This window comes from Vigna radiata, chromosome 4, assembly GCF_000741045.1.
Source record: "Vigna radiata var. radiata cultivar VC1973A chromosome 4, Vradiata_ver6, whole genome shotgun sequence".
NCBI lineage: Eukaryota > Viridiplantae > Streptophyta > Magnoliopsida > Fabales > Fabaceae > Vigna > Vigna radiata.
In genome coordinates, this window is record NC_028354.1 from 11627792 (window position 1) to 11648838 (window position 21047).

The 21047-nt window shown below is 30.0% G+C and overlaps 1 protein-coding gene across 1 annotated transcript; it reads left to right on the forward strand.

The window, feature by feature from the left end:
* The first annotated feature begins 15703 nt into the window (after positions 1-15703).
* On the forward strand, positions 15704-20661 carry LOC106759427 (flocculation protein FLO11). The gene is made up of 5 exons (XM_014642590.2): positions 15704-16448; positions 16730-16835; positions 17225-17339; positions 17968-18924; positions 19828-20661. The coding sequence occupies exons 1-5, from the start codon at positions 16280-16282 to the stop codon at positions 20236-20238; spliced, it is 1758 nt and encodes a 585-aa protein (XP_014498076.1). The 5' UTR covers positions 15704-16279; the 3' UTR covers positions 20239-20661.
* Positions 20662-21047: the final 386 nt, after the last annotated feature.

Consider the following 21047-nt stretch of genomic DNA (forward strand, 5'->3'; position numbering starts at 1 on the left):
TGTTTTTTAAAAATAAAATTATAATAAATAAAATATTAGAAAGGACAATATCTCAAATAATATTTCAACTAGATTAATTGTATTTAAATTTTTTTAATTTAATTTAAATTAAATTAGAACTAAATCAAAATAATATTTTATATGTATTTTGGTCATTTATCTTTAATACAATCAATTAATACTTCTCAGTTATTAAAATCAATAAAATTTTAGTTTTCATTAATCTCAACATCTTTTTTTTTTATATATAGAAAAAACATGAACATATATTGATTTAATTATGGAAATGTGTAGAGATGTATTTAGGTATTTGTAGAGTTGATGAGTAAGCAAAGTGATAGAAGAATGAGGTGTGTGGAGTAATGTGGGAGGTGTAAAAAATTATAGAAAGAGCATTTATTGGTATTGAGAAAGTATGAAGATGGAAGCACATGCATGGAACGCAGAAGAAGGGTCAAGATTCAACAAAGTCGGCACAAACTTCTCAGATCGCTATCACTACACAACATGTAAACTCTCCATAGTCTCATTCATTCATTCATGTGTCATCAATAAATGCTTAAAATATAATATCTCACTTAATTATATTATACTTTTCACAGTGACTTTTACTTAGGTTTAATTATCTTTCTAGTCTCTAAGTTAGAAACTGAATTTCTATTTTTAACCATTTTTTAAAATGGTGTTATTTGATTCCACATGTTACTAATTTTGATAGAATTTGTTTTCTATCTCCTAATGTTAATTCTATTTAATGTCATAAAACATTACCAAAATTACTAACTTCAAATTTTTAAGGATTAAATATGTTTTTAGTCCCTATACTTTGGAACGATTTTGGTTTTAGTCTCTCTTTCAAACTATAGTACAATTTAGTCCTTCAACTTTAGAAAACTCTGGTTTTAGTCATTTTTACCAAATTTTTTAAACTTTATTTGCTGTTTCAAGCACGTTATATTATAGCATTTGGATTGTTTACACTGTTTGACACATTTTTGCTCCAATGTTAACTGAGAAACGCGTTTGAAACACTAAATAAAGTTAAAAAAAATTGGTAAAAAGGACTAAAACCAGAGTTTTCTAAAGTTGAAGGACTAAATTGTACTATAGTTTGAAAGAGGGACTAAAACCAAAATCGCCCCAAAGTATAGGGACTAAAAACATATTTAACCCAATTTTTAATGTCATAAGAAAATATTATATTATGATAAAAGTTAAAATAAGTAAGAATATAATTAAGAGACTGAAATATAAGGTATTTTAATTTTTTTTATTAATGTGGTTGTTTGGAGAAATTACGTATAGAAAGATCATTAATAACTAATTTTCTTTTAAAGATAGATAATTTACTTCTTTTTTTGTCATAGACCGGAATGCAATAGAATGTCTGAGACTATAATTTTCTAAATATGAGAAATTTTAGAATTTGAATAATTAAAAAATATTGTGTGCATATTTTAAAGTTTATATTAATTTTACAAAGAAAAATGACATTCTAATTTCAACACTTGTTATTTTCCATCCACACAAAGTGTTACACGGCTAAATTTAGTTCATAATGCTTGTCTCACTTAACTTATTATGTAAGTTTTTTCAAACGAGTTCATCGACCATTTTTTATTTTTCTATTTTCAAAAGTAAAATTAATATTTGTAACATCCTAAAAACATAGTAGTAAACTATATAAAAGAGTCATCACAAGTCTAATTTAACAAGAACATTTAACAAAGACATATAAAAGTTTAATTTATATGCAATCTAGAGATACCAAAGCTATAAATAAGAGAACTATCTAAGACGGCTACACATCAGCAACTCCTCCATCAAGTGCTTGTTCTAGGAAAACCTCATCTTTCTCTATTCATACCCACAGGATGATCATAGCTAGGGATGTCAACGGGTCGGGTCGAGCACAGATAATACCTACCCGCAACTCGACCCGTCAGATAAAATTGCACCCGTTACGCGACCCGCTACTTGTGCGAGTACCCATTTAAAAAATATCCGCGGGTATTATAAAACCCACGGGTACTCACGGATACCCGCAAAAAATAAAAAAAAAAATTATACATTTTAAAAATAAAATTTAAATAAAATTACAAAAAACTACATATAATATAATATAAATTAAATTAGATATAAATTAAAATTTAATTTTAATTAAATTTAACCTAATAAAATATAATTTTATTTTATTTTTAATTAAGTTTAATAAAAAAAATATAAATTAATTTTTATTTTATTTTTTGCAGGTAACGGTACCCGCGGGTCTACCGTACCCGACCCGTTTAGAAGCGGGTATTAAAATATCTGCTACCTGTTACCTGTGGGTAATAAATACGACGAGAATTTTACCCGCGGATACCCGTGCTCGCAGATTTTTTTGCCATCCCTAATCATAGCAAAGAAAAGAAACCATAAAAGGCATACATACACAAACACAAGTAGAATGGTAAGCTAGAATACAAATAATTAAAGATATATTAATACATGTTAAACATTCACCTAAGATACACACAACACATCAAACCAAGCAAATGTATGATCACACTTTGACTTGACCATTCATCTTAGTATGAATATTGAGCTATGACAGTTCATGGACTTGTTGTGGTGAAACAACTGACCTATCTCAAGCTACCACACAAGGTTAGTCCGTTGTCACTCGCCTTAGGCCAAGGTAAAGCCCTTAAACTAAGACCTCCTACTATTCTCACGATATGCCTCACCCTTCTCTACTTGAGAATGAGAGACCATTAGAATGTCAGGATGAACTTCAAGACCGAGCTTCTCATATTCATACTTACAATACTTGAAACCACCACTGAGCAGTTCCTTCTCGGAACTCTCTTCCATACCTTTGAAACCAATGAGATCACTTCACATTCACATAATACACCAATACATGAAACTACTGATCATACATTAAAGAAATAGAAACACCTATACAAGTCATCAAAAATCACACAATAACACAATTTCTTCATGGCATCTTGTTACTCACATTTAGGTAAGGAAAACAACTTTTAGACTCTCACCAATAGCTCCTGAAGGGTCCAAAAAACTCCTAAAACGACCTATAGAACGTCCAAAATTGATATCCGAAACCTCGCATTTGATATCTCGAATATTGAGAAAAAAAAGCTATTGAGTGGCGCTCAGGGGGTGCTCAGGCGACTTCTTCTTGTAAAAATGATGCCTAGGGGCCCCTTGGAGGGCACTCAACGCTGCAAAAGGTTCTAAAATTCACCTATTTTGAATTTGGTGACCCTCTACACAAGTTTAAATGATTCCTAAACACTCTTAGGTGCTTAGAAACATCTAAAAACATACCTCTAACTTGAATTGACCACTCAAAACCCAAATTGACCTATGAAAACCCAATTTCACTCCTACAAGCTACCAAATTTCAATTTTACATTTTTAAACTTTCAAATCAATTTACAACCTGCATAGAATAGTCCAAATACATTTGCTAGTACTCTCCAAAACCTCAGATTTCTCCCAACTATCCTAATTTCCATTTCCAACCCTTAAAGCCTCTAAAATGAGCTAAAAAATTCAACCTATGAAGTCATTTACCATTCGATAACAAATTTTCTAGTTTTAGTTATTAGACAAGTCCAAATAGTTGTAACAACATACTTCTAATGTTCCAAAACAAAATATACCACTTACCTAAACATTTTACTACTCAAAACCCTCTTTTTACACTAAAAACACTAAGCAACAACCACTATAGACTACTCTTTTTGTTGCACATGGTTTTTAACCATCTAACCCTCCAAACAAGTTTCAAATTACCTCATGATAGTACCAAATCAGTTCCTATAACATTCCCATACTTATTTCTAAATTTCACTACCTAAAACCCCTTTCTTTTAAGTTAGGAACCTAAATGACTTAACCAATACTATCAACGATAATTTGCAGTCAGTTATAAGCAATTAAATATCATCATCATACACAATTATAACAATACCTAACATCATTGTTTCATCACACCGATTGTACACAACACCATATTACGAAAACATCAATTTAACATACATAACATTTACTTAATTACACCAATTTCACTAAAAACATCTATAAATAATAGAAATACCAAATTTACACTACAAACACAACTAAGACAAAGGTCTAGCTTCCCTTACCTCACAATAAACAGCCCCAACTTAAAGAATGTTCCGCCAATTACTTGAACCGCTAGGAAATACCTAGACGAACCTACGAAACGCCAAATTGAAAACAAATAGAGTCCTTAGAGCTCTAGATGAACCAAGAACAAGTAGGAGAGGCATGATCATATATGCAACAGTACTATATTCTTCTGAAACAAATTTAGAACGAAACGGAAAAAAATGAGTCGAAACTTCCTTGCTCTAAGACAGAAATTGATCAGTTAGACTTGTAGACCTTAACGTCGTGATCACCTAAGCACCTCCTGATCGTCAAATAGATGACTTAGGAGAAAGAACACTTAGGAATATGTGAGAGGAAGCAAAGAGAAAGAGTTCTAAAGAGATAAAGTGTGTTTTAAGTAATGAGAGGGGTTTCTATTCATATTATGGAATTATTTTATAATAAAATACTCGATCTCATTATTTTAATACACCTATAAACTTTAATACTCTATTTTCTAGGTTCTTACAACATTAGTAAAGTTACTGATGAAAGCCTCTTTGATGGTCTTTCATCAGTTACAAACATCTTTTAAGTAGAAACAAAATTTAGTTGACAAATGACTTTTCAATACTAATAAATACTACCGTAATTGAATAACATAAAAAAGTAACTTGTGGTAATATTAAAAATGTGTGATTCAAACAAAATTTTAAAAAAAATATTATCGTGGACACAAATTTACCCAATAATAGATAATTATCAATTTTATTGTATATCTTAAATATGTTTAAATAATATTTAGTAACATTTCATTTTAATAGTTTGCAACACTACAATTGAAGCATCACATATTCAAGAAACAAGAATAGTTAATTTAAAGAAATCATATAAAGTACCGTTACAATTATCCAACTTAACCATAACATCAGACTTTATGTACAACGAGTTTCTAAAACTAAGAATGCTTATATATAAGCTAATTGTTTTAAGATAGGTTTTCAAAAGCTTCAAATATACATAAGAACTCATCCTATTATCTCTATACATCAGGTTTCTCGCCATCCTTTCCATTGAAATATTATCTTATACTCACACCAATCAGGTGATCATTCCAAAATGAAAACATAAACAAACATACAAACAAAACAAAAGGGTAAACTAATTTTACTAAAGAAATGAACATACATTTTAATTAAGAATACAACAACTAGTGTTGTCAAAATGGGTTGTAACCTGCAAGCCAACCTAGCCCATTACGGGTTTAAGTCGGGTTGGGTTTGAAAAAATGTAATTTTTTTATGTGGGTTAGTTTTCTACCTGGCTCACTTAAAACCCGGCTCACCCGGGTTGAACCCGTGGTGAGTTGGGTTAGATCACCAACCCACCTAATATAATTAAATTATTTATTATTTTGTGTTTCAATATTATTAGTTAGCATTTTTTTTATTATATTATAGATGGTGATAAAGAAAAAGATGTTTCAAGAAAGAAAAATATTATAAATTTACTATCAAGACTCTAATATTATAAATGGGCAAATGATACAAAAATTATCAATATTAAAAACTTATTTGTTTGTCTTTTGTACATGTGCTTGGATTGTATGATACTTTTTTTTATATTGAATTGTCTTTGGAGTTTAACATCATTTTAGTATGAAATTTATTTAAATTTGAATTAAAAAATTGTAACTTCTTTTATTTTAAGAAAAATTTATAATTAAATGAGTCAGTGAGCCAACTCATTTAACCCACCAACTAGTGGTGGATCGGACCGGGTCCGAAATTTTTTAGCTCGCTAATAAGTGAGTCAAGTTGGGTTGGCTCACTAAGTTAAGTGAGCACTTTTAGTCCTTTTTTGCTTTAGTCTCTCCTCTTCTTGAACACAATAAGAAATGAGCTCATTAAGAGACAATTTCTCCTTTTGACAGTTATAGGAAATCTTAAATTGTCCAAACTATATAGGAAGAGAGTTTAGAATAAAATGTACAAGTAAGTCCTCTTGCAACTCAAGTTTCAATGCTTAAGTTTTGAAGCAATGTTTGACATTTCCATAATGTACTCACTCACATTCTCATTGCCTTGATACCTCATGGAAGTCAAGCTTTGAAGAAGTGCACTTGCTTCCTCTTTTTCGCTTTTCACAAAGCGCTTTTCAATTCTAGCAAGGAAATCTTTAGCACTTGTAATTTCTTCAGATATAGTACCTCTATAGACCTCTGGAATGTTGCGCTTAATGACCATCAAACACATGCGATTTGAGCAATCCCACTTCTCATATTCTCTCCTCTCTTCAAAGGTACTTGAGTCCTTAAGAGAAGAAGGTTTCTCAATCCTTAATGTGAGGTTGAGATCCATGCAACCAAGAATTATCTCTATGTTGTCTTTCCAGTCCTTAAAATTTGTACCGTTGAGGACCAAAACTGAATTTAAGTTGGCAGATATTGAAGTCATCGTAATTGTATTTTATACAAGAGAAACAAAGGAATTAAGCTCACATCGTAAAATCAATAATTATATAAATATATTCAAATAATGGTCTATTCCATCGCAAGACACCCAATGCCCCATCAATATCAAGTCTTTGGACAATAATATTAATTGCTAGAGGTATCTTGGTGTAATGACCAACACTGATAATAAGAACATATCCAATAACAAACCTACCTTTGGATAGATTTAATTATTGACATGTAAAAACCTTATAATTATCAGATGTTACCATCACAGGTACGTATACAATCTGGCCAAATATTAATCTTCCTTTGGACTGACCAATACTCGCATGGATATGTATAAGCACAAACATTTATAATTTCTCTATGAACTACTCTAGATAAAAAAAGATTCACTTTGGTGATTTCTTAATTATCAATAGCTCATTTAAAAAATTATAAACAAGACCAAAATTGAATTTTATTTATTCCTAATTAATTATTGATTTTACTTTTACTTTATTTCAAAATATTTAAATTTTGAATTACTTTATTTCAAAATTTTATTTTATCTTAAATTATTTTAATTCTTTATCTTCTTCACAAGTAATGGGTCCTCACCCAAACTAGGAACAACCGCACGGGCCAATGAGCGCGTCCTAAAACTAGCCCATGACACAGAGAAGAAAGAGAGCAAACAATAAGGTTTCAGTTTGGGGGTTTCCCAAATTTGGGTTTCAATTTGGGATATTTCCCTTCTTGATGCTAATTTTAATTAGGAATCCCAATTTGCACATTTAGGGTTTAAGAACCGAGAGTTCTTAATTTTCAATTTAGGGTTCCAGAAACATAATTAGGATTCTTAAATGTATTTTTAATTAATACTAATTAATTTGGTTTTCTAACACAGAATTCCACAATCATAATCCGAAACATTCAAAAATAGCATTCATTATTTCATCAAGAATTTAAGACAGGTATAAACCCTTAAATAAAAACCCCCAAAATTTATAATCATAATTTCTCATAAAATTGAAAAGATCAAAACCCAAAAGTTTATGTCAATTAATAAGTTAGAAATATTATGATTAACAAATTAACAAATAATGAACAATTAATCCTTTAATCAAAGTCTTAAAACATTAAAACGGAAGCATACTTGAAAAATTAAACATTAGGAATAATTAATTAAAAATCTGAATTGTCTCTGGTATTCCCTTTGTAAAGAACTTGAATTATTCTTTGATCTTCTCTCTATACAACACAACACCTTAAGTTCCTTCTTTTGACGGGATAAGTTAATATTAAGTTCATAATTAACTTACCATCATGCAATTCTTAATAATATCATTTATAGTCAAAGACGAAGGTTAAAAACGAAAACAAATTAAAAGAGACAGAGTCGTCATCAATGAGTTATTATTATTATTACAATTATTATTATTATAATTATATATATATATATATATATATATATATATATTATCAATCATATCATAGCATTGATATCTTGGTTTGTTCTGATATCACTATCAATCCATTTTTCGCGGATCAGGAACTATCCTAGCTATTAATGTGCACTGTTTATTCCTATACTACTCTCTATAACACATGTCATTTTCTATTTCCCTTTCACCATTCTATTTCACACTGATATGCTTGAGTGGAATACTATGTTAGTTTAAAATAAAAATCTTCACTTTTTTGGAATTATTATCGATGGACACGATTTATAAAGATTTTACAAGTATTAAAAGAAAGGACAAAAATGTGTGAGGATTTTTCTGTTGGGTGTTCAGTAATTTAATCACCAATGATGTCCCTTTTGAGTTCTTTCAGTATAATAACTTAATGAAAGAATTTATTAAATTTTAATATTGGTATTTTTGTATGTATGATTTTAATACTTCTGTTTTTTTCACAAATATTTAAACTTAAATGTTTTAACAATACAAAAAGTTTGATATAATAATACTCAAATTGGTGTAGTTTGGAGAATTAACTTTTGCATATTTTTCCTTTTTCCTTTTCGTTGAACATAATAAATGTGTCGTGATATTTGGTAGAACATGGTTACATGAAAAAACTTTAATTACCACATTTGGTTGTTATATTCTCTCGGAACAAATAATGAAAGTGGAAATACGTTTTTCACCAAAATCTTTGGAATAATATTGGTTCTGATTTTTTATAAATGAAAATACTTTTTTCTATTTTTCTAATATTAGTATTGGAAAATTCAAATGTGATTTTAGATCTCAAGTAGAGATGAAAAAAAATTTAATATCATATAAAAATGAAAAGTCATAAACTTATATTAATTGTCTTTATGTTTTAGGTTAAACATGGTGTTAATATTTTATGTGTGAATTGATTTATGTATTATTAGTGTTATGTTATGTATCGACAATATTTTTAACACAAACTTAGACAAACATGACATCAATGAGATAAACAAAATAATACAAGAAAGGATACTTATAATATGAAAGCTCAAAGAAAAAATACCAACATGAAAGATTTTAGATGTAATATTTTGTTGTTATTTGGCTGGAAAGATCCTTCAATTAAAATTAAATAAAAGTTTGAGTGATCATAATTATTTTCTTCGGTCTCTAATAAAATCTTACATGATATATGAGATTTTTTTTTTTATGGAAATCAAATATATTTCTTCATATAGAAATAAGTTATCTTTGAAATTTAGTTTCAATTAGACTTAGTTTATAAAACTATAATAATTTGATTAGTATTTTTTAGATATTTATATTTTCAGAAAGTATTTTTAAAAATTATCATTTTAGTGTAGTTTCTCGAAAAGATTATTTGATTAGTGATTTTGAAAATAATTACAAAATTGAATTTTGGAAAGTATATTTTTATATTAAAGAAGTTGTGTTTTATAAGTATGATTTCAATTTTTGTCATGCAAAAGTCATTATTAGAGTACATAATTTTGTTTTATATTATATAATTTTGAAGATTTATTTTATACATTTATTGTTTTTATTGTGTCTCAATTGTCTTACTTTCATTACAAGAAGAAGAATTGTATCATCATTATGTTGTAGGTGAAAGAAGAAACCAGACTCTTCAGGACATGGTAAGGAGTATTATTGTTCATTCCACCTTGTCAGAGTCACATTAGGGAGACACACTAAAGACTATAGCTTACATTTTAAATAGAGTATCAACCAAGGTAACTGTCACAACACCTCATGAGCTTTGGGTTGGGCAAAAGCCTATTCTAAAACACTTTCGTGTGTGGGGGTGTCCAGTTGAAGCAAGACCTTATAAGCCAATTGAAAAGAAATTTCACTCCCGAACAGTGAACAACTACTTTATTGGTTCTTCTGAAAGATCTAGAGATTATAAATTTTATGATTCCAAATTAAAGACAATTTTTGTGACGTAAACTACCACATTCTTTGAGGATATTGACTTTGGGGAAAGAATAAGGTTAGAAGCTTTGTCTTTAAGGTAGAATCGATGACAATTCCATATTTAATTCATACATTGCTTTTGATGAAGCAAATACATAACCTCTACAAGAACAAACTCAAGATCCTCAAGAACTTATGCTTCATGAGCAGATATCTTTGCAGAGATCCGCAACCAAAATCCTCTGTGTTAGGAGACCCAAAGAATATGGTTTACAAATTGACAAAATCCATTTATGGGCTAAAATATACATCTCATCAATGGTACCATAAATTTCATCTAGTGATTCTCTCATTTGATATCGAGATGAATGTTGTTGATGATTGTGTGTATCACAAATTTAGTGAAGCAAGTATATTTTCTTGGTCTTCTATGTTGATGGCATACTCCTTGTCACCAACAATATAGGCATGTTGCAAGAAATCAAGAGATTTCTATGTAGAAATTTTGAAATGAAAGATCTTGGTGATGCCTCCTTATTCGGAGTTCAGATACACTAAGATCGATCTTGAGGTATTATATGATTATCACAAATGAGCTTTGTTAAAAATGTGCTTGAAAGGTTTGTCATGTAGGAATATAAATATGGGGATACTTCAATGGTTAAATGAGATAAAAGTTGAGTCTTAATCAATGCCCAAAAGAAAATTTGAAAATTTGAAAATTCAAAAAATGCAAAAGATTCCCTATGCATCAGATATAGGAAGTTTGTTGTATTCTCAAGTATATACGTGTTTGGAAATAGCATACATAGTTGGAGTATTAGGCAAATATTTAAGCAATTCAAGAATGAATCATTGGAAAGCAACAAAAAGAGTTATGAGGTATTTACAAAAACAAAGAATTATATACTTACATATAGGAGGTTAGACCAATTGGAAATTATTGATATTCTAACTCTAACTTTTGAGGATGCCAAGATAGTTTGAGATCCACTTCAGGTTACATTTTCATGCTAGTTAGTGGTGTAGTTTCTTGGTGCAATACCAAGAAAACTTTTATGGCTTCTTCCACGATCATTGTAGAATTTGTGACATGCTATGAGACATCAAATAAGAGAATATAAGTGAGAAATTTTCTCATAAGAGTACCCATTATGAAAGGAATTGAAAGACCATTAAGTTATACTGTAATAACAAATCAATTATCATTATTGTGGTTGTCTTTATAAGAAAAAAAATTTCTATACTTCTATAACTTTTATTATTGGATTAATATATGTATAAAATTAACTTTTTAATAATATCAATGAAAAAAAATTTTCTAACCATTGTTATATACTAACAAAAACAAAAATAATTATAATTATTATTATTTAATTTTCAATAATAACTAAACTTACTATAATTCTAAAATTGTGGTCATTATAAATTGTTCGAAGTGTTTTTTTTTTTAATTTCAATACCACCCATTTAATACAAACTTTTACATTTAATTCCTTATATGATGTATCCTTTGAATGATAGATAGCAAAAGTAAAGTTAGAATTAACAAAATTTAAGTTTGTTAAGACACATAAAAACAAAGGACTATTAGACTTAAAAACATGTTCATGATCGTTTGTTAGTGTTTACCTTCAAAGTTGACAAGGTGATAAAATAAAGGATGAAAAATTCATGATTAAACATTGTATAGTAGTTCTTGAAAAATGAGCACTTGCAAAAAAAAGGCACCTCTTCAATACAAATTCTTTCTCATTCATTTAAGTTTCGGTGTGGATCTAATAAAAATAATAATAAGTTTTAAAATTAGTATATGATATAAAAAGCAAAAAGTGTAAGAGTAATATTGATTTAGATACAATTACCAGATAAAACTATTATTAGTCAAAAATAATAGTAAATCATAATTAAGAGAATCATAGTTTTAATTTAATTCATTTTTTAATCTTGACTATTTTATTGTTTTTTACTATCATCAAAATGTAAAAACACTCATTTTTTTATTATTTTGTAATGTTGACTATTTTATTATCCTTTCTGGTGTATACACATTTTTCCGTTCTAATAAATGCTCTCCTAAACTTACTATTCATGATAGGAAGATTTACCTACACATTACATAAATATAAAATTTATTTGCTTTTATAATTATATTTTTATTTATACTAATAATATAGAGTTTTTTTATATGTTTTCTTTTCAATTTTATTCATTAAATAACTATATTTTAAACTAAAATAATTATCTTATCATTTTTACTTTTTAAATGAATGTTTATTTAAATTTAATTGTTCATTAAATTAAAATATTTATATAATTATTTTAACATGAATATTTATTTGAATTTAATCATTTATTAAAACTAAATTAATTATCTATAAAAAAAAATATACTTATTCCATTAGTATATATGAAAAAAAAATACATTTATTTTTCTTCTCAAGTAGATTCTCAATTTTGAAAAGACAAGTTTCTTAAATGAATTCCTAGTTAATTTCTTCTCTCACTTCCACTTCACACTTATCTTAAGATAAAGGTTTAAACTTTTTTTTGTTCCTAAATTAAGTTCTGATGTTTAGTTTAGTTCCCGCTTTTAAAAATGTCAATCTTTAGTCCCTATGATATGAAAAATGTATCAAATCAGTCCTCATGGCAGAACTTAATAAACAATAAATCACAAGTTTTCATACTTAGGTATCCAATATTTTGTGATTTGATAATGGAAGGTGTTATGAACAGCAAATTACTTAATGAAAAACTTTTGATCTGTTAACGAATAGGACTGATTTGATACATTTTTCATATCATAGGGACTAAAGGTTGACATTTTTAAAAACGGAGACTAAACTGAACATCAGAACTTAACTTAAGGACAAAAAAGAGATTTAAACCTAAGATAAATAATAATTTGGGTCCTAAAAGGTGTCATTCATTCATCTATTAATTCAAAAACCAAACAATACATTTTAATTTCTCAATATTAAAAAAAAAAGTTTTACTGTTAAATTTTCTGAGACTATTTATCAGTAAAATACATTCTCAAGAGCTAACTTGAAAACAAATAACATACTTTTTCATTACATTAATTATAGTATTATAGAACCAAATTAATTTCTTTCCATTCTTTTAACAATTATATTATCACAAGTTAAAATGAATAAAAAAAATCATCACTTTAACTTTACACATCTATAGTTTAATTCATTTTTACTTGTCTTTTTCCTATATCGTGTGTATATATATATATATATATATATATATATATATATATATATATTATGTAAGAATATTGTGATTCATTAAAATTGGAAGTACTGGTTGAGTTTTGTCATAAAAGAACATAAAAGAAGATTAGGTTGGTGAGTTAGAGCTAACGGTAGTTGCAACGTCTCTTAAAAATATGATATTCCATTGAAAGAATTGAATAAAAAAGCCAAGTTTTTTATTCCATCACCTTTCTTCTCACTTACTCTGTCTGCAACCAAAAATATTATTATCATACAATAATTCGATTCAATGTATATAATAATATTCAAGTGGTTGAGAGGGTTAAGAAACACTTCACCTTTTTCCTAGATCATGCCATATACGTAAGTGCATTACCAACCTTCTTAAGCAATTAATTAACTATACATTTAATATATACAAAAGTACTTTATATTTTATGACTTTTTTTTAAAAAAATAAATAAATTTTTATACGTAATCGTTTCTTATTGAATGTATATGCAATTTAGTTTACTAGATTATAATTTCGTAATTTTTATTTAATCTCAAATTTGCATACGTTTTTTATATGTAACATAACATAAATACGTTCTTATTTTCATCTAGAATTTTTTAATCTAAAAATTAAAAAAATACAATTCAGTTACATTTTTAATATCATTTAATAAAAAGCTACACGATTAATGTATTTTTTTAATAACATCATCTCAATTTGACAGAAAGATCCTATTTAATTCAATATTAAAAAAATAAAAATTCAGAAAAAAATATATTTAAAATTCTGGACGAAAATAGAAACTTACTTATACATTAAACCAATAATATATTATTTAATTATTTTATTACTATATGTTGTCTAGTACAATTCCATCTCATTATTAATAAATGGTCACTTTGACCATTTAATGATACAACTGTCTCTTCCTTTTTCTTTGAATGGATGCTATTTGATATTTTTCATGTAAATATAATTAACGATTTTAAATTATCATTAATAAATCACTATTAATTAATCATAACTATAATTACTTGTTAAAGTAATTAAAATCGTTATTAATGGTAGAGACCTTTAAAAGTAAGACGCAATTAGCTAAATTGAATGAATTTAAGAAATTGCAAGTCTAATTTAATCAATAAAATGAAAAATAATATATAGGAACAACAAAATTGAAGATTGAATTAAGGTTGTCGATGGTTGAAATTCTTTTTCTTAAGTTTAACCCACAAAATAATAACAACAAAATACCATTGTAATTGAAAGTGGGTCCATTCGTTGACACCAAAACGGTTAAAAATATTAAAATAACAACATAGCCTTAAAAAGTATTATGTTTTTCTTTTCTCAGCCACACAACCTTTTCAATATGGTTTAAGATTTAAGTTTCGTGAGAAAAAGGTAATGGTTATGTCCATGAATTGCATACCTTTTGTGCATTAATTAATGATGAATTAATTATCAACTAATTGCGTATCATATCACCTTGTTAGCGCAATCATAACACATTAATTTTTTAATAAATCAATCCTTTACTCCTTAACAACTCAATTAAGTGCGTATTTTTAATAAAAAAAAATTAAAATGGATAATTTATTAACCATTTTAAAAAATAAAATAAAAACAATCGCAGTCACTTAATTTTCTAATCCTTAAGTAAAATAAGAGCTAATTACTCTTAATGCAGACATAAACATTTTCAAAATCTAACTATAAACAAAATACACTAAGAGAATCATTCTCCATTCATAAGTCTTCACGTGTAGTTCAATTCTTGACTTTTATATACATTGTCCGTTTACTAAAATTATCAACTTCTTTAATTCATTAAAGAGAGTGTGATTGTGTTAGAGATTGAAGGTATATTAAAAAATTTACATTACTAAAAAATAAGTAAGATCAATATTATATAAATAAAATAATCATAAAAATTTTCAATTAAAAGTGTGTCATGATTTTTTTATGTCAACTTGTTCATCATTTATTATTTATTAAAATCGAAAATTCTTCTTATGATAATTTGACTGGAAATTCAATAATTGATTATTTTAAAGTTCTAAATTAAAAGAAAAAGTATGTTCATAACCTTTTATGTAAATTTATTCACCATAAAAAGATTTTCGGAAATTTTCATTATTACTATTGTAGGTTTATATTAAACATTTAGTGTATTAAATTAGGTTTTAAATCTACTTCAAAACATTTTTATAGATTGAATTAGGTTTTAAATCTACTTCAAACATTTTTTTTTTCTGATACACAGATAATATTTTTTACGTTATCAATTAATTAAAATGGTTATTAATATATATAATTGTATCCTGGATAAAAATCCATGATTTATATGAGGTTATGAAATATGATCGTATTAGTATTGTTATTATGGAATGGGAATGTGCATCGTAGGCTATGTGGCTATATATGATGTCGAGCCTGACAGTTCGCAGTGATTTTTACATAAAACCTTAAATGGGAAGTGTCCAGAAAAAGAAGGTGAATATTTCCAAGGATGAGAGATGGAACAGCAACAGTGGAACTCACGTGCAAGACAGTGTTGTGTAGTTGTAACATGAGATGTCAATGTAGCATAACAAGATTCTCCTGCATCAAACCAATCACCAATGCAAGCCAATCTACAAGTAGAAATGAACAGTAAAGTGTAAAAAAAATAAAGTTTCATTTTTTTTTGAAAGGTTAAGGTAAGGAAGCACGAGAAGTCCACAAAAGCAACCAGAAGGGACAAGGGAAGCTCGATCCCATGCCATGTGCGGATGGGGCATCATTTCAGTTTGTAAATAGCAAGTGTGTCTCTCAGCACAAACAGGCTTAAAGATGAGATCTTTGGTGTTGGATTTTCACCAATGAAATATTATTGTGGAGAAAGAAGGAAGAAGCCATGTGGGTGTCTTTCGTATATTTTAGTTCTCTCTTCTGACACTCCCCATCTCGTCATCTTAACTCCACGCACAATGGGAACACACACACAAGTTTTCTGCTTGCTGAGTCATGGAACATGAACAAAAGCACCAGTGAAGGTAGATAGATCTGAAGATGGAAGATGGAACATGCGTGAGTGTTGAGTGATGCAGTTTTAGATCTTGTTGAATTGAACATGATGAGTGGGAGGAATGTGAGAGAGTCTCTTCTGGGATCTCTCAACAATCACCGTCGAGGGCATAGCTTCAATGGGGTGGCCAACAACAACCACGATGACAACCTCGATCTTTTCTCCAACAACCGTCGCTCCCTCTCTCTTGCTTCTTCTGATGAATCTTCTGATGGTGATTGCTTTGCTTGCTCCTCCTCCAACACTTCTGTTTCATGCTTCTTTGTTTCTAATAATAATGATTGGTTAGAGGGAATGACAAGGATGTCTTGTAATGGCTAACAAAAATATGATGATGATGATGATGATGATGCTGTTAAATGATTATAGATGATTGCTATTTGTGAAGGAATTACATGTTGATGAAAGTTGTGATTAATTTATTTTTCCAATGAATGCTATATGCTCTGTCATTTTTTGTGTGTTTTTAATGTGATATCTGTTTTGTTGATTTAGTTTCGGTGAAACTGGGGAGGCTCTCAGTTGGAACAGCAAAACCGGTTAGAAGTGGGATTGATGATCTGTTATCATCTGCAGAAGGAGGGAAGCATGATTATGACTGGTATGTTATTCAAATTTGGCGTGATCTCAAGTTAGTATATTCAATTTGGTGAATAAAATCAAGAAATCATGTTTTTGAGAGGACTGACAGAACAAATAAGGAAAGTGGCAGTAAAATTTGTGCTATATTAGTTCTTTTATGTTCTTTGAGATTAATCCTAGATCCGGGATCAATTGCTGAATTTTTTTTTCTTCTTCTCAACACATCCTGCTATGCTTTGACTGAATTCATAACCAATTCAGTTAAATTCAGATCAGAATGTTTTAGCTGCTGGGTTGGTGTTTATACAATTTTTTTGAATTACTACATGCAGATGAACAGAATAAAGTAAATTAAGATTTCTATTGGTTGTCCAATTTGTAATTATTATGACTGTTTTGTGTTATTAGGCTTCTCACTCCCCCGGGAACCCCTGTTTTTCCATCAGAAGGAGAATCCCAATCAACCCTAGTTCCTCCAAGGAGAAGTTTGACTAGATCAACATCTACCTCTAAGGCCTCAAGGGTACGTATGTGATTTCTGCAAATTCATTTCATCTATGTTACCAATGTCCATGCTAACAGATTTGTTAGAGAGTGGATTGATGAGATATTAATATATTATCTTTAAATTTCAAGTGAAGGAGGATTATCCTTCTCCCCACCAGCAAGGAGCCAAGATCTCTAGTTTTCGTTTTTTTGGTGGTAGGGGGATAAAGTGATTGAAACTTGTGCTTGCTTTTGCTATTAGATGATTCCCAAGTTAGCTTCTCTAACCATTATGCTTATGAGAATTCACCAGTACCTTTGATTACTTAAGCAGCAGTTTCAAGTGCTTGTTTAAAATCTTTTTTCCAACTCAAACTCTATGTAGCTGAATGCATTAGTGGTTATAAGAAGAAAGTAAGAAGGAAAAATGATTTGAGTTTTTTCCATAAGCTAAAACATACTTGGTACCTAAAAGTTTACATGAGAAACTTAGATCATCTAACTATCTTATTTATGAAACAATCTGACAGTTTCTGTGAGTTTGTCTGTCGACATGATGGTTCACAATAGAATAATATTACTGACTCTACCTAATGGAATAAGGCTTTGTGCTTGATTCAACTAGATGTGATTAAGTTTTAACTTGTTGATCATGTTTTTTTCAGCTTGCAGTCTCACAATCAGAGAACAGCAATCCTTCTAGACCAGCAAGAAGCAGTTCTGTGACTCGCTCTTCCATCTCTACTTCACACTCACAATACAGCTCCTATTCTTCAAACAGAAACTCCTCTTCAATCCTCAACACAAGTTCAGCCTCAGTTTCATCTTACATAAGACCATCTTCCCCAGTAACTCGATCTTCATCGGCATCAAGGCCGTCCACTCCCTCCTCTCGCCCCACAGTATCACGGTCCTCAACACCCTCCAAACCACGTCCAGTTTCCACCAACTCCACTGCTGAAAGGCATAGACCATCATCTCAAGGCTCAAGACCATCCACACCTAGTTCTAGGCCTCACATTCCTGCAAACTTGCATTCTCCAGCTGCTCCACCAACTCGGTCACTGTCTCGGCCTTCCACTCCCACACGTAGGAGCTCAATGCCATCTTTATCTACTTCTCCTTCCCCTACACCGGGTTCTCTGTCTTCATCTAGCCGCGCTTCATTGAATGGACGCAGTTCAGCACCTTCATCAAGGCCAAGCTCACCAAGCCCACGAATTAGGCCTCCACCACAGCCAATTGTTCCTCCTGATTTCCCCCTTGATACACCACCAAACCTTAGAACAACATTGTCTGATAGGCCTGTTTCTGCAGGAAGGTCACGTCCTGGTGGTACCTCGTTGAAGGCAAATGGTTCTGAAACTCAAGCCTCCTCCATTACTAATCCAAGGAGACATTCATCTCCTGTTGTTAGCAGAGGGAGAGTGACAGAACCTTTGGCAAAAAGCCGTGGCTATGCCAATGGCCATCATGCTGATGCTCCTGAGCCTAGGAAAGTCTCACATACTCCTGAGCTTGCTGCAAGGAAATCTGTTAAGGCTTCAACTACTGGCACTGAAAATAATGGATTTGGGAGGACTATCTCAAAGAAATCCCTGGACATGGCTATTAAGCACATGGTTTGTAAACTTTACTCTTTCTATTCTGCAGGATTAATAATGAAAATTTACTGAATAGATCAAACCCATCATATTCAACAGTTTCACGTTTTATTCATGATCATAATACATTAGATTGAAGCTTTACACCCCTAAGTACTTTCACTTCGTCTGAAAATCATGGTCCAAATGATACAATAATCCTTGCATTTGATGCCATGATTCATCATTATTCACCTTGTTGTGCTTTATGAATTGGACTCTTCTTTTTTTATTTTTTTGTCGCCATAGTTCATTTACCTTTGAGCAAAGTTACGCTGTTAGGAAAAGGTTCTGCTTGATTAGACTCTCATTAAGCACTTAGAGAAGAAAATAAGGAGGTAAAATGCATAAGTTTTTTCATAAGTTAAAATCAACTTATGAATGTTAGCTTTTGTAGAAATTAAATGAGAAGAGCTATATAAAGGATAGGATAAAGAGGGAGATAGAGGTAAGATAATAGGAGAAATGGAAGAAGGTGGCTGATTTGGTTGAAAAGATGTACGAAGAAAAAAGAAGAAAGTAGGGGATGAGTCCCACCTCAAACTTTCCACTAAGGAATGAAAAGAAATGCATGGAAGTTGGCCATGTAGGGCAGCATAATTGGTCATGTTGCCTACGTGATCGATTATGTTGCTAAAATGTAGGAGATTGAAGTGTTTTTATAGCTCTTCTGTTCTTTTGTTATCAAGACCCACCCTTTATTTCTTTCATTTGTATCGAATACAGCATAAAAGTAGTACTGGTGGAGAAAGTTATCCACACAAGGCCACAATCATAAGCATTTACTTTGTTGCTGAAGTTTTCTTTGAGTAGATGCATACTTCAGTCAAGTTTGTTGTATCAACTGAAACCTGATTTTTCAATGTGTTTTCCATTTAACAGGATATAAGGAACGGCTCGGGAAATATCCGTTCACTATCAAACACCACACTCTTCCCTCAGAGTATTAGAACTTCCACTCCTAGGAGCCAGTCTCATCGAGTTTCGAGTGCTCCAGCATCTGTAGACATGAATGGAAGCCTGCTAAGCAGCAGTAACAATGGATCCAATTTTGATATGGGAAATGGTATCAGTAATAGGAGTATGATGAAAGCTAGAGAGGTAGATGAAAGACAATATTCTGCAAGAGTGAGTGAAGTAGACATCTATGAGAGTTCTCGTTATGATGCACTGTTGTTCAAAGAAGATTTGAAGAACACAAACTGGCTGCATGGTGTTGATGATAAGTGTGATCAAGGCCCCATATTTGATAACGGATTTGAGCACCTGCCAGAACCTTTTGGCCTCTTATAACATCATATCTAAAGAGGTTGTTCTTCCTAGTGCATTTGTAACATGCTGTTTTATGTTCTAATTATTATCTCAATTTTTTGAAAGGATGTGATGTTTCAACTTATATAGCTCAAAGGTGGAGAACAAGTGAAGATGCATTCATATGTTTTCTGTAATCTGCAGAGGAATCAGTGGATTTAACTTTGATCTCAAACTTATACAAACAATGCAGGAAAAAGAATTGCATGAAAGATGTTCAATTTTCTTTGGGAAAATTAGAGTTTTCAGAAATGAGGAATCTTGTGTGCATACCATGCATGAGTTCATGAAAAGGCAAATGTAGTACTGTGAGTACATAGAAATCGAATGTTTTTTATGCAAACACTATGGCTGAGTGTTATTTTCCCCTTCGCAATGAACAAAGTAGTGAGTTTCACTTCTTCATTTTAGTGTTTTTTTCTTAACACAAAAGTACATAAATAAAAAAATTTGGAAATACATTGAGTATCTAAATATTTTTTACACTATAGAAAAAGATAATGATAATGATAATTCTTCATTCCAAACCTTCTGTCAAATGAAACAGATTCTTAATTTATCAACCTATGCATCTTTCTTATGCAATATAACTCACAATTATCAGATTTGCTTAATGTACCAATTTGATTCTACTTATAAAGTTAGACTAAAAAAATTGGTTTTGGCTTCATTGAATCAGATACAAATTTCACTCAGGAGTTTCTTTTCCATTTATAAACAAACTCCTCCTTGCACTACCCTTTCCCTTTTACTTCATCCTCAAAGAACAACATATGAGGACACTCACTCAT